The sequence below is a fragment of the Arachis hypogaea genome, chromosome 17, assembly GCF_003086295.3.
Source record: "Arachis hypogaea cultivar Tifrunner chromosome 17, arahy.Tifrunner.gnm2.J5K5, whole genome shotgun sequence".
NCBI lineage: Eukaryota > Viridiplantae > Streptophyta > Magnoliopsida > Fabales > Fabaceae > Arachis > Arachis hypogaea.
In genome coordinates this window covers 119,883,962-119,901,737 of record NC_092052.1, presented here as the reverse complement: position 1 = coordinate 119,901,737, position 17,776 = coordinate 119,883,962, and the positions used below count along the sequence as shown (strand labels likewise).

General features: G+C 34.7%; 2 protein-coding genes across 2 annotated transcripts; both read right to left on the bottom strand.

Moving 5' to 3' along the window:
• Positions 1-1,021: 1,021 nt before the first annotated feature.
• LOC112766575 (6-phosphogluconolactonase 3, chloroplastic) lies at positions 1,022-2,794 on the bottom strand. Its single transcript, XM_025812470.3, has 3 exons — positions 2,374-2,794; positions 2,127-2,262; positions 1,022-1,684 (listed from the first exon to the last, which is right to left on the bottom strand). Exons 1-3 carry the CDS (start codon positions 2,736-2,738, stop codon positions 1,220-1,222), a joined length of 966 nt encoding a protein of 321 aa, XP_025668255.1. The 5' UTR covers positions 2,739-2,794; the 3' UTR covers positions 1,022-1,219.
• A 4,204-nt stretch (positions 2,795-6,998) lies between these two features.
• On the bottom strand, positions 6,999-8,952 carry LOC112766302 (probable 6-phosphogluconolactonase 4, chloroplastic). The gene is made up of 3 exons (XM_025812211.3): positions 8,534-8,952; positions 7,824-7,959; positions 6,999-7,741 (listed from the first exon to the last, which is right to left on the bottom strand). Exons 1-3 carry the CDS (start codon positions 8,890-8,892, stop codon positions 7,265-7,267), a joined length of 972 nt encoding a protein of 323 aa, XP_025667996.1. The 5' UTR covers positions 8,893-8,952; the 3' UTR covers positions 6,999-7,264.
• Positions 8,953-17,776: the final 8,824 nt, after the last annotated feature.

The window sequence follows — 17,776 nt, the reverse complement described above, 5'->3', positions numbered from 1 at the left end:
TGGGAGGAAGAGATTGAAGAAGATAATAGGTTAGGTTTGTTTAGGCTTTAATTTTTTGAGTTCAGTGTGGATTTTAAACCTTCTAACAGATTAGTTTATTCTGAAAATATATAATATTAAAACAACGGGTATACTTCGGAGCTAGCTTTGGACGGGCATGGAAGGACCACAACGGGTGAGAAACGTGTGCCAATTCATATGATCTTGCAGCAGCACAGCAACAGCCAGGGACGGGCGGCGTCGTGGAAGAGCTTCATGCAAGGACAGGCGGCAACGCAAAACTCTATGCAGGACCGCAATGTGATGGAACCTTGAGGAGGAAGATGAAGAACGTTGAAGAAGAAGAGAGTTGCCAATCTGGACTTGGGTGGGGAACAAGTTATAGATCCAAGTCCGGCTCGGGTTGGGCTGCCCAGTCCAGACATTGTCCAAGAAAAAAAGAATCAACTAGTAATTAACTCCTCCTAACTAATTTACCGTACTTTATTAGAAAATTTACCGTGTCTTTAACCAGGTCAAATCCTTAGTCAGCTGCAATTCTATCTTTTACCTGTCAAGTTTTGATTGGTCTTTAGCTTTTAGCCAGCATAGCCACTGAACATAAAGGGAAGAGACGGCACCTAGATAAATACATACAACATAATCAACTAAACAAATTTATGAATATTTTAGAAAGCTCCATTGGATGAAACTCTCGTAAAGAACCCCATCAAATACTTTACCATGAATCAAATACAGTTATTTGAAATATGAACATTTTTTTGCACTAAACTTAGTTGGCTCGGAGACGAAAATAACCAGACTTCTGTATTTGGGATCAAATTATTTACGAATAATGATATTTATATGACAATATTGATGTGCCAAAATTATAAAATTGCAAAATGTCAACTACTGGTTATGAAATTATCTTAGTTTTCCTTTTTAATAAATGATAAATAGATTAAAGATATTTTTTGTAGTTTATCCAAATAATAGACAATTATTTGAGATAAGAAAAAGGTAAAATATAATTACAATATATAATAAAACATTTCTTTATTGAATCTCTGGCATAATGAGCAGGTTTCTGGCTCTTTACTGTAAGAAACTTATGCAATAATTTCAACTATGGCAACCCTGTCGAAACAAAACACACACACACCCCTTATTCCTCATCAAGAAATGGCTGACGAATAAATTAACATAAAGACATTAATTACTACATAAATTTATTAATCTACTTATATAGCTTTGAAGCTGCACCCTTATCCAAAAACCATTTCATTTCTCCTTCTGGTGAAAGCAACTGAACTGGCATCTTATCATCACTTTGATCCTCTTTTAATGCAGCATAGACTGCGTCTGCTTTACTGGCTCCAGTAACTATCATCGCTATGTTTGCAGAAGAATTAATCACTGAAAGCGTAAGGGTGATTCTCTCGGACGGCAGTGGTGCATTCTTGACAGCGGTAACCCACTTTCTAGCCTCTGTTAAGACAGGGTTTTTCCGGAACAGACCGGCTACTTGGCCTTCTGATCCCATGTCCAGTAACATGAGATCAAATTTTGGAAGTCTAGTGTTTGGTGATAAAGCTATCACATTACTATCAACTTTGATTTTGATGTTTGTCTCATACACATCAGCTGCAACTTCAGCTGATAGAGCATCATCAATAGTGTTCACATTCATAGCAATTGGCACCTGTCTCATTTAATCATTATTATATCAATCAATTGAATATAAAAAGAGTGGTTAATCTCTTTATTAAACTACTCTTCCACCTTAACTCATGACAAAAATAAAAAAAATCTCGTATCTCATAAATTTAGTCCAATAAAATACATAAATTCAGTTACAATTTTAGCATTTATTATCTTATTTTATCTTATCTTTATATTATCTTCTTATCTTATCTTATCTTTATTTTTATCTTTCGTAAGTAATGTTCTATATATATTTAGTTTTACCTTCATAAGATAAGATAATAAAGACTAAAATTATAATTGAATTTATATATTTTGTTGGGCTAAATTTATGGATCACAAAACTTTTTTATTGTTGTCATGGGTTAAGATAGAAGAGTAGTTTAATAGTCTCTGTATAATGTATCAAAATTAAACTCATATATATATATATAGTATACCTTAGAAATAAATGTGTCATAAGCAAGCTTGTAGTTACTGTCTATGTGAGTTTTAGGCACCACTTTTTCATCTGCCCAAAATACATGCCACTTAGACCATTGGATTGTGTTAGCATATGGAGGTTCCACCAAGGCCCTGAAAATTTTATATCATCAATGTAATAAACTTATTAATAATTGTAAATTATATTGTTAATTATACATGTAATTTATTTCTATTATAGAAATGTGTATAGCATATGTTTACTTGAGGTGCTTGACAGAGTTGCCAGATAAAGCTATAGAGAAAAATCCTCTCTGTTTGATGAATTTTTCAGATAGATCAGCTACATATTTGGCTAAAGACACAGAGATGTATTCTTTGTTAAACACCTCCACGGTCTTGTTATACAATGCCTTAACGGATACTCCAGCATTACCACTTTTGGGTTTCATAACAATTGGTGAAACACCATTGTATCTTAGAGGGTTGTAAAGTAGTGATGATGATTTGTGTTTAAATTGTGGTGACAATGATGATCTTGTGTAATGGGATGGTTGGTGTGGATTTTGTTTGTGGAGCAATTTAGTTTGTGAAATGCATGAGATGGAGAAAGGTGAGGTAGTAGCCATTAGTGGTAGCTATGAACAATTGGAAGATTGGATTTTGGTTGTGTTTTTACATAGTCATTGGGTACACTTATTTATATGTTAAGAGGAATGGATTCTTTGGTTACTAGTGAAGCAAGGAATGGATCCAAATATTAATAGTAGAAGCAAAATATATTGGAGATGTTGTAAAAGGGGAAACAAGTGTAAAGTAAATAAGTAATGATATAGTCTAAGAGAAGCTCTTCAAATTTTGGATTTTAGTGATTTACGCATGAGAATTTTTTTTTTAATGATTTTTTTTTTATGGTTTAAATAGTTTAAATAGTGCGATACTTCTATCTAAAGTTTAAATAATTTATACGTCTATATAAAGCTTTATAGTATGTGAATAAAACAACAAATTGAAAAGAGATATGTCATAAACTTAACTAAAAAGATGTTTATTATAAGGTTACGAATAGGGGGAAAAAGGAATTTTGTGTGCGTGTTGAATTGTATATTAAAAAAAAGTGAAATTTAAAATAAACTAATTACAAAATTTAAAGAATGATTATATTTTGATTTTGTACTTATTTTATATAAATTATGATAGAATTTAGAATTTTTAAAATTTATACATAAATTATTAAAAATTGTAAGAATTTATGTAAAAATTGACTGCTATCATAAATCTCTAGAGGCTATAGGAATTTATATGAAAAGTGACTACTATTATAAATTCTTAAAAATGGTAGAGATTCACGTACAAAAAATAGATATATAAAAGTATTAGTAGGTCTAATAATTTATGTACATTTTTTTTATCAAAAGATTTATGGCTGTAGGAATTACAACGGACCGGCCAACTTAATCACGTTCTTGTTTACCACACGGCATAAGCACCGGTATAACTACGATAGAGCGGTGGATTTCTAGCTGTATCTACTTTGTCCTCTAATCTCACTACGTACAGTAGCCACCAAATATGCATGCGTATACCAGACTTATCATCGAAGAGTTTGATGGATAAAACATTATGATGTACGTCTTCGCGTACCTCCTGACTGTCTTTTGGGGGAGGTGACTGAATGTCTCCTGCATCTAAGTGCACTTCACAATGAACTTGTTGATGTAGTCCGTCAGATGCAACACACTCAATAACTCCTGAAACCAATCCCATGCAGGTTGTTTGCCATTAATGTACTGCTCGAAGTCCGTCAGACATCCGTTAACGTATTGTCCATCGATAGAAAGGCCTAACTGGTACGCAACATCCTGTAGCGTAATCGTGCACTCTTTGAATGACATGTGGAAGGTATGCATCTCAAGCCGCCACCGCTCGACAAATACACTGACCAGCGGCTTATCCAACCTAAACAAGTGGTCGTTGAGCTTTGCGAGATAGACTAAGCCGGTCATCTACAAGTACGATATGATCCTGTCGTCTAGAGGCATACCATGCTGCCTCATCATGCTAGTGATACATCAATATGACTGCACCGTGATATAAAAAAATTCTCTTAAAACTATGACAATTAGCAAACCAATTTACCAAAAGACCATTAAGGCATTAAGTAATGCAAACTCTTTTTAAGAAAAACATATCCAAATTATATCAAAAATTATCTAAAGCGAACAACTCTACTAAAAATAAATTTTAATGTCAATTATATTGCAATCCTGGACATAAATAACCAAACATTCAATAATTTAATTAAATTGCATTAAACCAAATTAAATTAAATTCTAACAGTAGATAATTAATCTATTATTCAAGACGTAAAGTATAAAATTAAACCAAATTCACTAATATTTAAGAATTAAATTAAATTAATTTTAAATAAATTAAACTAAATTAAATTAATTTTAAACAAATTAGATTAAATTAATTTAAAATAAATTAAAATCAAACTAAATTATTGGCTCGTTAATTTAATGTTTAAGAATTAAATTAAATTTAAAAAAATTAAACTAAATTAAATTCTTGCCAAATTTTTACTACGTATTTAATCTAACATTCGAAACTTAAATTAGATTTACCTAAACTCCGAACAATTTTTTAATCTAGTTAATCACTACTCTAATTAAGCATTGTTTATCACTCCTCCACCTTGCATTTGTATTTTTAAAATTCTAACAACCTACTAAATCACTATTCTAACTATTATTTGTGGTTTAAAAATCTCAATAGCGCATACAATAAAATTCTAAGCGAGTTAACATCATAAACTATTATTTATTTTTTAAAGATGCTAAATTTCATTCACTAACCTCTTCATAGATGAAACCAGTAATATGGACAATGCCGTCCAACCAATAGATACGATTCAGATCGTCTTTCATTTTTGGAGTGAGGATTTTTTCTGTGCAAACTTTCTATGGAGTGAGGGTTTGTGGTGGAGGATTTTAGTGAATGGTAATTCGTCGAAGCAGGTGAATTCAAATTCTTTATATATATATATAGAGAGAGAAAGAGAGAGAGAGAGAGATACGATTCAGATCGTCTTTCATTTTTGGAGTGAGAGTTTTTTCTGTGCAAACTTTCTATGGAGTGAGGATTTGGGATAGAAGGTTTTGGTGAATGGTAATTCGTCGAAGCAGGTGAATTCAAATTCTTTATATATATATAATGTATGTATATGTGTGTGTGTGCAAAATCGAAACTAGTGGATTCGATTTACTACTAACATTCATTATATATAAATGGAAGCCACTCAATTTAATTTACTACTAGTCTAATTCAAATCCATTCAATTTGAATTATTATGAACACATACCATGAATCTAATTCTAAGCAAATAATTTTGATTTATTATAGATAAATTTCAAACATTATTAAATCAAAATTGACAGATTTAATTTATGCATATATTTAATAGTTTGAATCTATTTAATTCAATTTATCACTAAAATAACTAAATCAAATTTAGTCAATTCAATTTATATATAATTATAAATAAAAATATGCATGTAATATTTTTTTATTTAGAAAATTCAGGTAAGATTGATTGTGAACTCGTTTTTTTTTGCGTGAATTGCCCACTTTTTGTATTGGCCATCTTTCACATTATTTAATAATTATGATTTATTATGGATAAATTTTAAATATTATTAAATCAAAACTGATAAATTTAATTTATGTATATATCTAGTATTTTGAATCTATTTAATTCAATTTATCACTAGAATAATTAAATAAAATTTAGCCAATTCAATTTATATATAATTATAAATAAAAATATGCATGTAATATTTTTTGATTTAGAAAATTCAGCTAAAATTGATTGTGAACTCGTTTTTTTTTTGCCTGAATTGCCCACAATTTTATATTGGCCATCTTCCACGTTATTTTTGTATGGCTCCCGTGTCAGTACTCAGTAAAACACAAATAAAACATAGAAGAAGGAAAAAAAATAATCTCCCGTTTTGTGTATATATTTGAATCATCCAGTGCTGTTAGATATTTAATGTACCCTTTTAAATTATTATTATTATTATTATTATTATTATTATTATTATTATTATTATTATTATTATTATTATTGCTGTTAGATATTTAATGTTCCCTTTTAAATTATTATTATTATTATTATTATTATTATTATTAGTAGTAGTAGTAGTAGTAATAATAGTAGTAAAATAGACCAAATCAATTTAAATTGAACTAAATTATTGTATACTTTTGAGGAGAAAAAAAAGTAATACATGCTTAGTACAAAAAGTTAGAGTTATTATCCAAATTATTTTTTGAAGCTTTTAAAATTAGATACTTTAATTTATTAAATTTTAAAATATATAAAATAGTCTCCAATATTTATTTATGTTAGATAATATATATAGTCTCTTTTCATTAGTCATTAATAGTGATCGTTGACGTAAACATTAATTTATACACATGATCGTTAAATATTTACATGTGTAATCTGGATAAATCAATTTCTAGAATAAAATATAAACAATTTTTAAAACATTTAAAAAATCTTAAAATAATCTTTGAAAAATTTGAACAATTTTAAAATAGTCCATTTGAATTATTTATATATAAATATTCTAAATTAATAAAGTTTAGTTTTTAACTTTTTTTATTTATTTTTCTCAAATTTAATTATTTATATATACCAAAATTTTCTACGTATTTTTAAAATTATAAATTAATTTTAAAAAGACATTATTTTTCAAAAAAAAAATAAAATAAATAGATCTATATTTTATTTTGACCATGCAAGATATTAATTTAATTTAATTTGTACAAAACATATTCTATGATCATTAGTTACTTACGAAGAGGAGAATGAGCCAATGTGCACGGTAAAAAAGCACTACATTAAAGTTGCTCTAAGTATTTTATTTCCAAATCTTCTCACAATTAACACATTTCATCTTATTACTTCACTCACGTATTAACGTATAACAAGCAGGTTCCTCTTTAACATGTAAATCAGAGAATGGTAAAAGCTCAAACAAGAAACCAGGGTACAATAATTTGAACAATGTCCTTTGGCAACATGTATGACACACCTTATTCTTGATCTTAGGAAAAGTTGAAAATAGAGTATATGATAATTAAGTTACGATCTATTTAAATACATTGAGCCTGCACCCTTGTCTAGAAACCATTTCATTTCACCTTCTGGAGAAACCAATTGAACAGGCATCTTTTCATCACCTTCCTGACCTTCCGCCAATGCATTCAGCACTGCATTTGCTTTACCAGCACCAGTCACCACCATTGCTATGTTTGAAGAAGCATTGATCACTGGAAGTGTAAGAGTGATCCTCTCTGCCGGTGGCGAAGGTGCGTTCTTAACCGCAGTAACCCACTTTCTAGTCTCTGTTAGAGCAGGGTTCCCTCGGAATAGACCAGCTAACTGCCCTTCTGATCCCATGTCTAATAACATGAGATCAAATTTTGGAAGTCTACTGTTTTGTGATGAAGCTATCACCTTGCTATCAACCTTGATTTTGATGCCTATCTCATACACATCAGCAGCAATATCAGCTGATAGAGCATCATCAATTGTATACACATTCATAGGAATTGGCACCTGTTAGAAATTAATAAAATACAGAATTACTATTATATCTTATAAAGGTGATATTAATGTTTGAATCATTTGTATATTATACCTTGGAAATAAATCTATCATAAGCATGCTTATAGTTGCTGTCTAGATGGGTTTTAGGCACGGCTTTCTCATCTGCCCAAAATACATGCCACTTGGACCACTGGATAGTGTTAATGTATGGAGGTTCCACCAACATCCTGTAAATGTAACACATCATATGTAACAATCTTTAAATTGTCTATCTTAAATAACAAACTTAATAAGTCATTTCCAGATTTTGATTGTGATCTCCCTGTGGTTATCTAGGAAGGCCTTATATTAATATTTTCCTAAACAAACCTTTTTTTTTTTTGTGAACGGAGACCAAAGAAAAGGGGAAAAAAAAAAACAAGAAGAAAAAGAAGAAAAGGAAAGAACACAAGCTGCCATACACTACATAAGGTCCTCCCTCATGATCTGCAAAACAAACCTTATTTTAGTACAATACCGTTAGATTGAATTCAATTGCAACAAGAAGAATATGTAAAAATATTGCAAGAAGAATATGTTAAAAAGAACAAGTATAGGGAACTAAACTTTAATTAGCTAATTTTTTGTAATTGTAAAAACTCTCATTTTTTTAGAATTTAGGGTTTAGAAATCAAGATTTAAGATTGAGAGTTTATAATTTAAGATAAAAAAGGTGATTCTAAAAATATTAGTTGATATTGAGTGAAAAAAGTTTGTTCCTAATTGAGTTCTGTTAAAAAATATGTAGCAGCACATGCTTACTTTAGGTACTTGACAGAGTCCCCAGATAAAACAATGGTGAACGAGCCTTTCTCCTTGATGAATTTTTCAGAGAGATCAAAGACATATTTGGCCAAAGACACAGGAATGTGCTGCTTATCAAGCACCTCGATGCTCCTGTTGTTCCATTGTGCCTTCACTGATACACCAACATGAGCTCTCTTAGGTTTCATGACAACTGGAGTAAAAGCACGATTGCATCTTAGAGGATTATTGCAAAGTAAAGATTTGTGTCCAAACAATGATAATGTTGTATTATGGGATGGTTGCATTGGATTTTTTTTGTAGAGCAATCTAGTTTGGGAAGTGCATGAAAGTGAGAAAGGTGTGGAAGTAGCCATTCGTGTGGTAGCTATGAATAAGTGGAAAATCAAGATGTGTTGTTGATATTGCTATGCTTGTTTATATTTAAACATGCAGGCTTGGATCCCTTTGTTATTCATGGAAGCAAGGTATGGATCCGAATGTTACAACTAGAAGCAATAATAGTACAGAAAGTGAATTAAGTGTAAAGTAATAATAGTTCAAGAAAAGCTCTTTAAATGAACCATATAAGATCTTACAGATTTACGCATCACATTTATTTACTTTATTGTTTGATAAGCTAGAATTATGAACCTTATATCTCACCTTAAACTATTGAAAAAACTATATATCCAAGGTGATCCACACCCAAACTACTCGGAGACGACGTTATACCTCAGAACTGCCAAAGTCAAAATTGGTATAACAGATCCGTTATACACCTCCATAGTCGTCATGCGAATTTCGGAGCACAATGAAAAGGACGGCTAATGAAACTTCACAATAAATACCCGATGCGGGCGACCTATAGGGGGTATAACAAAAAAGGAACTATATACAACAAAACAAAAAGTCCCAATTTCCAGTTTGATATTTTTGAGATTATAAACTGACTTAAGCGTCGGAATCCTTTTTGAAGTAAAAAGGTACTCCACACTACTCGGACAAAAGAGAAATTCTTGATGCAACGCATCGGACGACATTTCTAGCACTCTTCCATTTGTGGATGACCTATACCTCGAAGTCTAGTTCCATACCAGAACAGAAGATAATTTAGTGTTTGGGAATTGGGATGAAACTCTTGGGAAGATTGGGTACCCCCACTGCTTTTGGTCGATGTTCACCTTGAGAAGATTCAAGTTAGCAATGTGGATCTTGTGAGTTTATCTAAGACTATTTTTTAAAAAGAGACGGAAAGATGAAATTATGAGACAGATATTAAGAGACAGAGATTAAATTAAGTTTTTAGATTGTATTTTTAGATTAACCCTAGTACTATATTTGGTTTAAGATAAATATAGAGATTTAGGGTTAGGTTTAGAATTAAAAAAATAAATAAATAAGAGTATTTTTGAAAAAAAATATTATTAGAGTTATAATCTCTATTTTTAGAAATTTCAGGCTCTTGTGTCTCCCCTCTTTAAAGGTATTAAAATGACTAAAATTTTATACTCAAAACCAAAATTTTAGTTCTAATTTTTAATAACCAAACATAATATTTATTCTGAATCTCCTAATTCCATTCATAATCCTATAAAATAAACGTAACCTAAATATAGGATCAGAAGATCAAGTGAGAAATGAGAACTATACCATGTCGAAGAGGTTTTACCTTATATAAACAATTTATGGTGTGGCTACTTGGTTGTGAGAATGTGGGTGGAATGGAGTGATTGAGTGGGTGAGTAAACTAAAGAAACTATTTTGAGAATTTTTTTTATTGACAGATTTGAAGAAGAGGAGTAGGTGAAAATGAAGAAGGTGATAAAGACCTCAAGGAGAAGGTGAGAATGAAAGAAGAAAGAAGGACAAATCACACTTAAAGGTAGGATATTTTTCATTTTAATAAAATTTTTATACAAAAAATAATGGTATCTCTAATTAAAGTCTTTCTAGAGCGTAAAATATATCTTAATTATTTTTTCTTTGTTAAGGTAAAAATTGAACAAAAAATTCTCTATCTTTATCATTGTTCATACCCTGGTCCAAAAACACAACCAGACTCAAAATGAATAAAACCCAATTAAGAGATCTGATTCAGTCAACATCTACCCGATTCCATAAAGGTCGGACACAGCGACAAAAGTCTGGCCCTACTTATTCAAATAAGTAACTAACTCTCAAGATGTCTCCTATTAATCTAGAAGAGAGATCTCAACAACTTCCCTAGCAAATGGGAACGGTTATCCACCATCAAAGGTAGAACTACTCTAAAAGATGGTTATTAATTCTACTATAAATAAACTGACACCTCAGGTATATTCAAAACCCAATCTACTAAAAACCTGCTAAAACCCTTGCTAATTTAAGCATCAGAGTCCTTTGCAGGTACCACCCCCACCTTTGCCAAAACGTCGAACGGCGGCACCTCAGTACTAAAAGACATCAGAATTAACCCCAAAGGGAGTTTGGACCTCACGTTCAAGCCTAAATCATCATTTCAGATAACCTTTGGAACATTGGCGTCATTGTCGGGGACCTGAAAATTTACACCCAACAATGGCGGATGATCAACCCGAATATGGGCATACGACATCCAAATCCGAGCCAGAATATCACAACGACAATTGAGCATCGATGATACTCCCGTAACAAGATAGGACATGCATCCATAATGGAGAGGGGACTTCACGAAATCCGCAACCCAAAAGGATAAATTTGGAAGTCCACCCACCCGAAGATGCGATAAACTGGAATTCAACAGAACTGATGGGTCTGATATATGGATACCATGGCCGTTTAGAGCATCTCGAGCAAGAGATAGAGCGACAAAAAGAAGCTAAAAGAGACCTAAGAAGGGAGGTGCGTCGACGAAGAGAATTGGAAGAAAAGCTCTTGAAATTAGAAGCTGATCTTTGAGGTTGGAGCAATCACGCAGATCGGAAAGAAATCCCTTTTAGAGGAGAAGATCTATTCATTGAAGAGATTATGTGGGTTAGGGTTCCTAGAAACTTTAAAAGGCCCAACATGGACCTCTATGATGGGATGACTGACCCAAGACACCATTTAAGCAACTTTAAAAGTCAGATGTACTTGGCTGACGCGTCTGATGCGACTTGCTGCAAAGCTTTTTCGACAAAATTAACCAAAGCGGCGATGAAGTGGTTTGATAGTCTACACCCAAGTTTGTGACCTTCTTTGACGATCTTACAAGAAAATTTCTCACTCGATTCTCAATCTAGAAGGCAAAAGTCAAGCATGCTCCAAGTCTCCTATGGGTTAAACAGGAGGTCGGAGAAACTCTCTGAACCTATATGAAAAGATTCAACAAATCTTGCTTGGAGATTCAAAATCTGCCTCTAGAATCAGTATTAATAGGGCTAGTTAATGGCCTCAAAAAAGGATAATTTTCTCAATCCATATCAAAGCGAAATCTGACCTTCCTGTACGAGGTACAAGAGCGAGCAGAAAAGTACATCAATATGGAAGAGAATGCCTAACTAAGAAAACCTCTTTGGTGCACGAATTGTGAATCACACTTTTCACAACGCGTACCACTAACCAGCAAGTGCACTGGGTCGTCCAAGTAATACCTCACGTGAGTAAGGGTCGAATCCCACGGAGATTGTTGGTTTGAAGCAATCTATGGTTATCTTGTAAATCTTAGTCAGGAAGTAAATTATGTTTATCAGTTGAATTGCGAATAAACAATAGAGCATGGATTAAAGGTTACTTGTTATGCAGTAATGGAGAATATGTTGGAGTTTTTGGAGATGCTTTGTCTTCTGAATCTCTGCTTTCCTCTGTCTTCTTGTTCACGCACACACGTCCTCCTATGGCAAGCTATGTGTTGGTGGATCACCGTTGTCAATGGCTACCTTCCATCCTTCCAGTGAAAACTACGCTCACGCGCTCTGTCACAGCACGGCTAATCACCGGTTGGTTCTCGATCCGGTTGGAATAGGATTTATTATCCTTTTGCATCTGTCACTAACGCCCAGCCTTCAGGAGTTTGAAGCTCGTCACAGTCATTCAATCCTTGAATCCTACTCGGAATACCACAGACAAAGTTTAGACTTTCCGGATTCTCATGAATGCCGCCATCAGTTCTAGCTTATACCACGGAGATTCTGATTAAGAGATCTCAGAGATACTCATTCAATCGGATATAGAACGGAGGTGGTTATCAGGCACACGTTCATGGTTTGAGGAAGGTGATGAATGTCACTGATCATCACCTTCATCACAGTTAAGCGCGAATGAACATCTTAGATAGGAACAAGCGTGTTTGAATAGAAAACAGAAATACTTGCATTAATTCATCGAGACACAGCAGAGCTCCTCACCCCCAACAATGGGGTTTAGAGACTCATGCCGTCAGAGAATACAAAGTTTAGATCTGAAATGTCATGAGATACAAAATAAGTCTCTAAAAGTTGTTTAAATACTAAACTAGTAGCCTAGGTTTACAAAAATTGGATAAACTATGATGGATGATGCAGAAATTCACTTCTGGGGCCCACTTCTGTGTGCTGGGGCCCACTTGGTGTGTGCTGGGGCTGAGACTTAAGCAATTCACGTGCAGAGGCCATTTGTGGAGTTGAACGCCAGTTTTTATGCCAGTTTGGGCGTTCAACTCCAGCTTTTGATCCTTTTCTGGCGCTGGACGCCAGAATTGGGCAGAGGACTGGCGTTAAATACCAGTTTACATCGTCTATCCTTGTGCAAAGTATGGACTATTATATATTGCTGGAAAGCCCTGGATGTCTACTTTCCAACGCAATTAGAAGCACGCCATTTCGAATTCTATAGCTCCAGAAAATCCACTTTGAGTGCAGGGAGGTCAGAATCCAACAGCATCAGCAGTCCTTTTTCAGCCTGAATCAGATTTTTGCTCAGCTCCTTCAATTTCAGCCAGAAAAATACCTAAAATTACAGAAAAACACACAACTCATAGTAAAGTCCAGAAATATGAATTTTTCCTAAAAAATAATAAAAATATACTAAAAACTAACTAAAACATACTCTAAACTATATGAAATTATCCCCAAAAAGCGTATAAAATATCCGCTCATCACAACTCCAAACTTAAACTGTTGCTTGTCCTCAAGCAACTAGACAAATAAAATAGAAGACTAATAGGTTGAGAAGCAATAATATCTCAGAGTTTTTGATTGAAACTCAGATCCTAATTAGATGAGCGGGACTAGTAGCTTTTTGCTTCTGAACAGTTTTGGCATCTCACTTTATCCATTGAAGCTCAGAGTGATTGGCATCTTATAGGAACTCAGAATTCAGATAGTGTTATTGATTCTCTTAGTTCAGTGTGATGATTCTTGAACACAGCTTCTTTATGAGTCTTGGCCGTGGCCCTAAGCACTTTGTTTTCCAGTATTACTACCGGATACATAAATGCCACAGACACATAACTGGGTGAACCTTTTCAGATTGTGACTCAGCTTTGCTAAAGTCCCCAATTAGAGGTGTCCAGAGTTCTTAAGCACACTCTTCTTTTTGCTTTGGACCTTGACTTTAACCGCTCAGTCTCAAGTTTTCACTTGACACCTGCACGCCACAAGCACATGGTTAGGGACAGCTTGGTTTAGCCGCTTAGACCAGGATTTTAGTCCTTTGGGTCCTCCTATCCACTGATGCTCAAAGCCTTGGGATCCTTTTTATTTGCCCTTGCCTTTTGGTTTTAAGAGCTTTTGGCTTTTTCTTCTTGCTTTTTTTTTTTTTTTCTGCAAGCTTTGTTCTTTGCTGCTTTTTCTTGCTTCAAGAATCATTTTTATGATTTTTCAGATTATCAATAACATGTCTCATGTTCATCAATCTTTCAAGAGCCAACATATTTAACAGTCTTAAACAACAAATTCAAAAGACATATGCACTGTTCAAGCATTCATTCAGAAGACAGAAAGCATTGCCACCACATTTAACCAATTAGAATTTCTTTTATTAAACTCGAAATTTTATTGCTTCTTATTCAAAAGATCTACTATTTTATTCATGTTTAATGATGATGAGAAAAATAAACTATAGCTTAATTGGAGATAAAATTAAATAGATACTAATTACTCTTATATGACTTCTAAGGTAAACTTTTTATAAGGACACTGTCACAGAGTTAAGGCAGAAATTGGAAATTAACAACCTTTATTCTGGGGGTATGGGGGTTCCTCTGATCCTTGGGATGCTTGGTATTACAGAAGACTTTTGGCGCTTCAGTTCCCTTAAGTCACGTCCCTGCTCCTCTTGTTCTTTAAACATATGGGTCAGCATTTGACTGTGTTCCTTCTGTTGTTTTATTATTTGCTCCATAGCTTCCTGTATCTTGGTGACAGACGTCTCAAGATATTCTCAATATTCCGCTTGAGGAATCTCTGGGAGGAATTCCTGTGCTCTCTTCTTGATAAGATCCTCCTGTGCTTGTTGTCTCTCCATTGATGCTTTAGTGATTGACTTTTCAATTAGGATATATTCAGTTATTCCCATCTTGACTCCAGCGTCCTTGCAGAGCAGAGAAATCACGCTTGGATAAGCCAACCTGGCCTCTTTTGAATTTTTGTTAGCAATCTTATAGAGCTCAGTTGAAATCAGCTGATGAACCTCCACTTCCTTTCCCATCATGATGCAATGAATCATCACTGCTCTTTTAACTGTGACTTCAGAACAGTTGCTAGTGGGCAACAGAGAACGCACAATGAAGTCCAGCCATCCTCTGGCAACTGGTTTGAGATCCTCCCTCTTGAGTTGATTTGGGACGCCCTTTGTGTTGGTGGTCCACCTGGCTCCAGGGATACATATGTCCTCTAGAATCTTATCCAGGCCAATGTCTGCTCTCATCATCCTCCTGTTGAAGGAGTCTGGATCATCCTTTAGCTGAGGTAGCTTTAGTATCTCTCTGATCTTGTCAGGGGTGGTATGAACAATCTTTCCCCTGACCATGGTCCGAAATTCGTAGCAGGCAGTTCCAGATAGTCTTTGCTTGTCAGTCTGCCACATATTAGCATAGAACTCTTGGACCATGTTCCTTCCTATTTTCGTTTCAGGATTAGCTAGGACTTCCCAGTTCCTGATTCGAATTTGCTCCTGGATCTCCGGATATTCGTCTTCTTTCAGATCGAATCTAACTTCCGGGATCACTGATCTCAGACCCATTACTTTAAGATAATGGTCTGAATGTTCTTTAGATAAGAACTTCCCTTGATTCCAAAGTGGTTTTGGAACGCTCTCTTTCTTGCCTCTTGGAGTGGATTGTTTTCCTTTGGGAGCCATGATCTTAGTGATCTCGGAAAAACACACCAAACTTAGAGGTTTGCTTGTCCTCAAGCAAAAGAAAAGAAAGGAGGGGATAGAAGGAGATCGAGGTGCACATGTTGATGGAGGAGGGGGGAGGCCGAACCCAATTTTAAAGGGGTGGGGGTGGCTTTTCGAAAAAATGGAAGAGATAAGATAAAAAGATTGAGTTGAAAAAGATAAGATAGAAGATAGAGTTTAATTTTGAAAAGATATGATAGATTTTTGAAAAAGATAACTCTGAATTTTGAAAAAGATCATATGGATATTTGAAAAAGATATGGATTAGTTGAAAAGATTTTTGAGTGAAAAAGATAGATTTGTTTTCAGAAAAGATTTTGAAAAGAGTTGGATTGAATTTGGAAAGATGGATTTTTAAAAATTAAGGATTTTAGAAATCAGGGTTCTTGATATGTTCATGTAAGAATCATGCATTGAAGCATAAAATTTGAAATTAGAATGGAAATACGTGTGGGATAAATGGATTTGGCTCCTCCCTGTCTTCCTGGCGTTTGAACGCCCAAACGCTGCTTGTTTTGGGCGTTCAACGCCCAAATGCTGATCTCCTGGGCGTTCAGCGCCCAGTTGCTGCCATTACTGGCGTTCAACGCCCATTGGGTGCCTGTTTCTGGCGTTGAACGCCCAGATTGCTGCCCTTACTGGCGTTCAGCGCCCAGTGGATGCCCATTTTGGGCGCTGAACGCCCAAAATGCCCCTTTACTGGCGTTTTCTTGCCATTGAGCTCCCTATCTCTGTTTTGTGTGCGGATTCCTTCTGTAACCCTGTAAACTTATACAAATGGTTCTGTACCTTAGTGTCAGTGAACTTTATATAAACAAATAAAAATAAAAATAGGGCAAAAATGCTTAGAGGATTGATGCCCCATGGCTGGGTTGCCTCCCAGCAAGCGCTTCTTTATTGTCTTTAGCTGGACCTTGCTGAGCTTTTAATCTAGCTTCAGCCTTGAGCATTCTTGCTCAATGTTGCCTTCAAGATAATGCTTGATTCTCTGTCCATTGACAATGAACTTCTTATCAGAATCAATATCTTGAAGCTCCACGTAACCATATGGTGACACACTTGTAATCACATATGGTCCCCTCCACCGGGATTTCAGTTTCCCGGGGAATAGCCTGAGTCTAGAGTTAAACAACAGAACCTTCTGTCTTGGTTCAAAGATTCTAGATGACAGCTTTCTGTCATGCCATTTTTTTTATTTTTCTTTATAAAGCTTGGCATTTTCGAAAGCTGTGAATCTGAATTCCTCTAGCTCATTTAGCTGGAGCAATCGTTTTTCTCCTGCTAATTTGGCATCAAAGTTTAGGAATCTGGTTGCCCAGTAGGCCTTATGTTCCAGTTCCACGGGCAGGTGGCATGCCTTACCATACACGAGTTGGTATGGAGAGGTCCCTATAGGGGTCTTGAATGCTGTTCTGTAAGCCCACAGAGCATCATCCAAGCTCCTTGCCCAATCCTTTCTACGGGTACTTACTGTCTGTTCCAGGATTCTCTTTAATTCTCTGTTAGAGACTTCAGCTTGCCCATTGGTTTGTGGATGATATGGGGTGGCCACTTTGTGGCGAATTCCATACCAAACCATGGCAGAGTAAAGCTGTTTATTGCAGAAGTGAGTGCCCCCATCACTGATTAACACTCTAGGGACACCAAACCTGCTAAAGATATGTTTCTGGAGGAACTTCAGCACTATTTTAGTATCATTGGTGGGTGTGGCAATAGCCTCAACCCATTTTGATACATAGTCAACTGCCACCAGAATATAAGTGTTTGAGTATGATGGTGGGAAAGGTCCCATGAAGTCAATTCCCCATACATCAAACAACTCTATTTCCAAGATTTCTTGTTGAGGCATGGCGTAACCATGAGGCAGATTACCAGCTCTTTGGCAACTGTCACAATTACGTACAAACTCTCGGGAATCTTTATAGAGTGTGGGCCAATAGA

Coding starts and splice junctions, on each gene's coding strand:
- LOC112766575 (XM_025812470.3), bottom strand. CDS start 2,738: ATGGCTACTACCTCACCTTTCTCCATCTCATGCATTTCACAAACTAAA. Junction 2,263..2,373: donor AACTCTGTCAAGCACCTCAA/GTAAACATATGC, acceptor TAAAATTTTCAG/GGCCTTGGTGGAACCTCCAT. Junction 1,685..2,126: donor ATGACACATTTATTTCTAAG/GTATACTATATA, acceptor TAAATGAGACAG/GTGCCAATTGCTATGAATGT.
- LOC112766302 (XM_025812211.3), bottom strand. CDS start 8,892: ATGGCTACTTCCACACCTTTCTCACTTTCATGCACTTCCCAAACTAGA. Junction 7,960..8,533: donor GACTCTGTCAAGTACCTAAA/GTAAGCATGTGC, acceptor TTACATTTACAG/GATGTTGGTGGAACCTCCAT. Junction 7,742..7,823: donor ATGATAGATTTATTTCCAAG/GTATAATATACA, acceptor AATTTCTAACAG/GTGCCAATTCCTATGAATGT.